Source organism: Pleurodeles waltl, chromosome 10 (genome assembly GCF_031143425.1).
Source record: "Pleurodeles waltl isolate 20211129_DDA chromosome 10, aPleWal1.hap1.20221129, whole genome shotgun sequence".
Classification (NCBI taxonomy): Eukaryota; Metazoa; Chordata; class Amphibia; order Caudata; family Salamandridae; genus Pleurodeles; species Pleurodeles waltl.
The window spans coordinates 17,246,883-17,253,846 of record NC_090449.1 but is presented as its reverse complement, the minus strand read 5'-3'; the positions used below and the strand labels follow the sequence as shown (position 1 = coordinate 17,253,846).

At 44.2% G+C, this 6,964-nt stretch overlaps 1 protein-coding gene across 1 annotated transcript in view; it reads right to left on the bottom strand.

Annotated features, from left to right (window-relative positions):
* Nucleotides 1–2,927: 2,927 nt before the first annotated feature.
* LOC138260920 (caveolin-2-like) overlaps nucleotides 2,928–6,964 on the bottom strand; it is a 46,961-nt gene continuing 42,924 nt past the window's right edge. The window contains exon 3 of the mRNA XM_069209434.1: nucleotides 2,928–5,368. Coding sequence (XP_069065535.1) covers nucleotides 5,218–5,368 — 151 coding nt within the window. The 3' untranslated portion in view covers nucleotides 2,928–5,217. The remainder of the gene's footprint in view (nucleotides 5,369–6,964) is intronic.

Here is a 6,964-nt window from a genome sequence, read left to right as displayed (position 1 = left end):
TCTGCCCCCATCTCACAAGTGAAATTGTAACCTGCCTCTTGCTGCCACTCTTAGAATCTGGTGGTGGCAGTAAGTGAACATGAAGACATCATATTAACAAAATAAAACAAAAGATGATACAACTAGAACAACATATAAAACAACTAAAAAAAAAAAAGAAAGAAAGAAAGAAAGAAATGCCAAAAATAACAAAGTACAAAAACATTAAAGTAAGGAACATTTCCTAAATGAAAAACTACACTTACCGTTACTTTATCCATTGATTAAAGAATAATATAGGATACAAGATTAGGGTTGGAGGTAGGTTATAGCGGGTTGAAGCCGTAGAAAGAGTAAGGTTAATGTTGGGGAGTTGTGAGGTTAGGGACACAAGAGATTACATTAGAGGTAAAGATACCAGTAAATCAGGGGGGCTTTCTGGATTATTGTGTTTTTGTTGCTGTTAACCCTGATGCAAAATGAAAGATGTGTGGATATGGTTTAGGGCGGAGCTTCAGAGAGGGTGTTTTGGGTGTTTCCCCCCTAATAAATTTAATTTCTTATAAATAGTTGGGTACAGGTGCTTTCAGTTTGGTATTGTGAGATATCAGTCAGATTTCAGCAGGTATTTTTACATACACACAGACAAAAACGCACACACACTCTGGGCCTAATTTAAAAGAGCCCTGCGTCACAGGAGCGTCGCTTATTATGCTCCAGTGGTGTAGGCTTCTCAATCATATCAATGAGGCAACATAAAGCCACTTTGCGTGGCTTTTCATGGCGTCATACATATGGAGTAAGGCAAGGCAGCGGAAAGTGCTGCGTTGCCTTACCCTACATCAAAGAGGCTTTCCATGGATGTAGTGGTGGGTTTTCCTATGCAACACCCATGGGTTTTGAGACATTCCCAGATATACGAGGATCTGTAAACCTGGGGATGCGTCAAAACTGTACGCCTCCACAGGATAGGCGCAACGAAGAGAAACAACTTTATTTCTCCTCGTTTCCTCTTCCTATGCATGCTGCATTTTGCAGCACACATAGCAAGAGGAAAACACCTTTATAGGTTGTTTTTGTGCAGGAAGGCGTCCCTACCTGCACAAAAACAATTGTGCCAACACAGACATTGTTGCACCATGGTGCAGTGGTGTCTGTGTTGGCGATAGACGCCAATTTCTGTGCAGGCAGAAAGGGCAGGAATGGCTGTATTTAATTAATATGGCGCATTCCTGCCCTTCCCCTTTTACGCAGGGCAGCGCCGCATGAAGCCTTGCAGCGCTGCCCTGTGTCAAAAAGTTGTAAATGAGGCCCTCTGTGTGCAAGGCCTCAAAACATTGGTTATTTTACAGATGTGTGTTTTCTCTCACTTAGTACTCCTGCCAAACTACATTCCTCTCCCTTTCCACTGCCCTTTACGCCCCACTCATTCACCCTGCTTGTCGTATAATGTATTTAAACATTAAATGCCAGTCTGATTGTCGGAAAATCTGAAGCTCACCCCCCCATCTTACTGACCAAGCTAGGCCCATTTATTATGGGGCGGCTATCATACGGCTCCTTATTGTAGCATTATTAATTTTCCCCCAAACCCCTGTCAGTTTCTTACAGCTCCATGAGACACCAAGGGGCTGATTTAGACCTGGCGGTCAGCCTGCTGCCCCCTTTCCCCCCCCACCAGGGCTTCGCAGACTGCAGTCTCCACTCCCAAGGTGGGGATTCACCCGCCATATTTAAAGATCCGCGCCTGGCAGGCCGGGATCTCTGTGCCTTCAGCAAAGCCGACAGTGCGACTGTGCCTCTCTTACGCCAAGGTCTCAATAGCCCCCAATATTTCTTATGGAGCATTAACGCACCTGCCCCCACACTCTATCCTTGGTGTGGGTGCAATGAGGGCCCAGGAAGGAGACACTAAAGCAGGAGAATTGATAACCACTAGGTGGAAGAGGGTCAGTAGTCTGTGAAATTGTTTCTGTTATTTTTGAATAGTTTCATAGATGCGTTTGCTAACACGCCATGTTGAATAACCTGCAGCCATTTTGTATGCCCATGTTACACTAATATAGCCTTACAGCGCTGTAGCGGGCTATTCAAGGCCATTAAAGGCCCACTCCAGCATTAAAGGCCCGAGCTGCAGGTGACGGCCTTTAACAATGGAGCTGTGCATTAATGGCAATATAGCCCAGCTATGGAGGGCTATAAGGCTGTTAGAACATTCCACCCCATCAGGGCAGAATGTTCTAATTAGTAAAACAAAGGCCTCATGGAGCTTGAGGGGGGTTGAAATCCCCCCGGACTCCGTGAGGGTTTGGCTTACAGCTGTTGCTGAGAAAGACAAACCTTGGAATGGTGGAGCTCTGGGCTTTTAACAGACATTAGGAGCCCGGAGCACTCCATTGGCTTCAAAGGTGCTCCCAACATTCCAATGTTCTAATAGTCTCTCGACTCCATGTACCCGGGTCTCTGACACTACGAAGCAAAGCTTCTCAATTAAGCTAGCCCAGCATCTAGGAGCACCTCTGTTGCATCTCTTCTCAAGGCAAATTTTGTTGTTGTTTTTCTCATGAGAAACCCAGGCAGATTTTGGAATCGTTATCTAAAGTTGCAGTTTCTGTCATGTATGTGCTGCTTCAACTGTGCATGTGAAGAACGCGTGCATATGTCAGCGACATTTGGAGAGGAACCAATATTAGATGCTCAACTGCTGGGGAGGCGAAGCTTTGTCGCGTTCTCACTTTATTTTGCTCCTTTTTTGCCTAATAAACATGTTTTAGACTTCCAGGTGGCTTGGAGAGATACTTCCACAATTCCTTAGCTCACCTGTGTGGGCTGGCTACCATGTCCCTCACCCCTGAGTGACCCCAAAAAACAGAATCAGGTGAGTGACATTGGCACTTACTCGCCTCTTGCATATTTGTAGAGACATAGTTTAAGTGCTAGACTAGAACTTTAATATGTCAAGGATTTTATTAAGAAAATACACACTGTTCTGGTGATGCTCTTGTTTATCCATATGCCAGGAGAAAGTTTGTTTAACTTCAGTGAGACTGGAGGACTGGATTAAACATTCAGAACATTTTTGTATCATTTCATATAACTTTGTCTTGAATACAGAGTAATATCACAAGTATAGGTGATCAAGCAAAATAGGGAATAAGACGCATGATTTAAAGTAAGGCGAAGCAATAAAAATAAACAGCTTTTACTATAAAATACACCAGCTTTACAGACTTCTTTATCTAATTTACTGTAATTCTAGGGGTGTAACACTACAAGTGTGCAGTTGATTTAAGTTATACTAAAATAATACACAAATAGTTCTCCTCTTACACGCAGTCTACGTTCGTATTCACTCATTTGTAAATTGATGTGTTTTGGAAAGTGCTTTCTGCACCCCGGTGGTGGTTTCAGTGCGCTCCGTCCCACCAGGTTCCTGTTGGAATGGCCAGAGTATCAAGTCCATTCCTTGCTCTGGGGCTGCCTGTGCATTCCTTGAGTTACTCTTCTGCGGTACCAGACCTCTCTCTGGCTCCAGTCACCCAGACTTTGTGTGCACCATTCCTTGCACGAACATGCCGATTTCAAATTGTGCTCGTCCTTGGTTGCTACTTTTGGATCATTAGTTTCTCTTCCTTAGTTGGTACTCTTGGATTATCCATTTCTAGTCTTTCGTTGGTACTCTTGGATCATCCATTTCTCATCCTTTGTTGGTACTCTTTAATTACCTATTTCTCATCCTTCGTTGGTTTGCTTGGATAATCCATTTCTCATCCTTCGTTGGTACACTTGGATCATCCATTTCTCATCCTTTGTTGGTACTCTTGGATCATCCATTTCTCATCCTTTGTTGGTACTCTTGGATCATCCATTTCTCGTCTTTCGTTGGTACTCTTGAATCATCCATTTCTCATCCTGTGTTGGTACATTTAGATCATCCTATTCTAGTCCTTCATTGGTACACTTGGATCATCCGTTTCTCATCCTTCGTTGGTACTCTTGGATCATCCGTTTCTCATCCTTCGTTGGTACTCTTGGATCATCCATTTTTCGTCCTTTGTGGGTACTCTTGGATCATCCCTTTCTCTTCCTTTGTTGGTACTCTTGGATCATCCCTTTCTCATCCTTTGTTGGTACTCTTAGATCATCCATTTCTCATCCTTTGTTGGTACTCTTGGATCATCCATTTCTTGTCTTTCGTTTGTACTCTTGGATCATCCATTTCTCATCCTGTGTTGGTACATTTGGAACATCCTTTTCTAGTTCTTCATTGGTACACTTGGCTCATCCGTTTCTCATCCTTCGTTGGTTCTCTTGGATCATCTGTTTCTCATCCTTTGTTGGTACTCTTGGATCATCCATTTCTCATCCTTTGCTGGTACCTTTGTTGGTACTCTTGGATCATCCATTTTTCGTCTTTCGTTTGTACTCTTGGATCATCCATTTCTCATCCTGTGTTGGTAGATTTGGATCATCGTTTTCTAGTCCTTCATTGGTACACTTGGATCATCCATTTCTCATTCTTCATTGATACTCTTGGATCGTCCGTTTCTCGTCCTTCATTGGTATTCTTGGATCATCCCTTTCTCTTCCTTTGTTGGTACTCTTGGATCATCCATTTCTCATCCTTTGTTGGTACATTTGGATCATCCTTTTCTAGTCCTTCATTGGTACTCTTGGATCAACCATTTCTCATCCTTCGTTGGTACTCTTGGATCATCCATTTCTAGTCCTGTGTTGGTACTCTTGAAGTACCAGTGCACATAGGTCTGGAAGCCCTTCTTGCTGTTTCGAGGGCGAGGGACGGTCTCCACAAGGGACTTTTGGTACCTTGTGAGAGTATGGGCAGTAGGTTGAACTCTCAGGAGTTATGCCTGTCCTATCATGTTGTGAGGCAGTAACTCTCCTGGAGACCGTCCCTTCTTTCAAGACAAAGTGGCCGCCATTGGTTAATCATACCTGATTTGATTTGCAGCAGGGGCACATGTATTTACACGTTCACAAAGGGATTCCTGGCAGGCGTAAATAGGTTTTTTCAGAGTGTGGATTTCTCCGTCATGGGTCCACATTGTAGCTGGAGGTTTATTCATGAAAGTTCATTAATAAGACTGTATAGAATAGTTTTCCATTTTGAAGATACGTATCAGGGAGATATTTAGTGCAGTGAGCACTGGCCGAGGCAGTTCAAGGGGGTCCAGGGCCACAGATTGTGAAGAGTTTGTTCCCTCTGGGTCCGGGGGCTCATGCTTTGGAGACCCTGAGGTAGATGAGACTGAAGCAGCGCCCGATGCTCGTGCACAGGGGTGCGATGACTATGTCCAGGATGCTGGCCCACAGCGTGCGCACGGGCGGCATGCACCTGGTGCAGAGCTGGATGCAGGGCATCGCACACCTGTGGGGAGAAGGGAGAGTGTTAGCAGAGGAGAGGGCACTCTGAGGCTGTGTAAATGTTAGGGAGAGATGGTACAGGCTTTATGAACAGTAGACGTGTCTATATACCACGAGCAGATGCACCTTTGAGGTCTGGAGACGGAGTCAGTAGTTCACTGTTCTGATTCACACACAACACTATTTACAACAGCAGATGCATCCAGAAAAGCTAAAGGCAGCCCTGTGCTTCCCAAAGCAAAGCTGTGAAACTGCTGTCAATCATCGAGAGATGCTCAGAGGGTTCATTCAGAGGAGGAAACGGGCCACTGAGAGTAAATAATGGAGAATGATGAGCAAAGCGGCACATGTGGCAAAGAAGTCCTCATGAGGACCTCTCTCCTTCAATTTATTGCTGTAGGATTGTGTTTCTAAGCTCTTTAGAATAATTCCCCTGCAATCCTCCTGAGTCTTAGGGCCTGATTTAGATATTAGGGGACGGATTACTGCATCACAAGGGTGACGGATATCCTGTCTGCCAAAATCCAAACAACCATTGATTATAATGGGTTTTAGATTTCGGGGGACGGGATATCCATCACCGTTGAGACTGAGTAACCCGTCCACCAAGGTCGAAATCAGGCCCTTAATCAATTGTGACGTTAAAGCAAATTTTTACATTTAGTCTCATAAAGAGTCAACTTTCTTTATCTGTAAGAATTTGGAGGAATGTGGAAAAATCTTCTACTGTTTTTAAAATTTGTAGTAGGAAATGTTCTTGCCTTCTCCCCCGCTTAGTTTTGGTTTTCTGCACCTTTGTTCAAGTCCGTGCACTTTTCCCTGGACTCTGCTGTGTTTTGTGAACACTGGAAGCAGTTTAACCATGTGAGGCCTTTTCATTGTGAAGTGTCCTGTCTACAACACGCCTGCCCCGGTTACCGTGTTGTCTCACTCATACAGTTAGCTTGGCCTTGATGGTCGTGGTAAAAAGTCGCTCCCAATGTTTGGAACCTGTGTGTACGTGTCATGTGGCAGCACCAACCTCCTTCACGTGTTGTCGAACAGCTGCATCTTTGAACAGTGCGTGCCACATCATTCGAGACTTTTCAAAGGCACATGGGCCTACTACACTTAATAGTACTTGAGGTAATAGTAAGCAAGTTTTATTTGCTTAGTACAAAATGCAATTCACAACCTACAGGTAGAAATCTCCACCCCCACCTCTCCTAAATGTTCTATAGATAGATCTCTGCAGATGTGCGTTTACTACTTACTAGTAAATATGGGAAGGGCTTGGGAAGTTGTGGGAAAACGGGGAATATCTACGAATAAAAGGAAGGGGGTTATGAGGGGTTGAAGAGGGTATTAGAGAGGGGTAAGAAGGAGGTTAGGGAGGGCGTGCATGTACAAAAACAACTCACAGGAGAGACAATTGATACTCACAAACTACACTTCTGAAGTTACTGCAGCCTCAAAGGTGACAAGACAGCAGTAAATGTACTCCTGACTACATCTGGAGTAAGTCTAACACTAAACATGGCCACTCACAGACACTGCAAGACACTCTCCTAGAAAATAATGGAGGCAGGGACTCGATAAAACACCCCACAGGAAAAAAAAA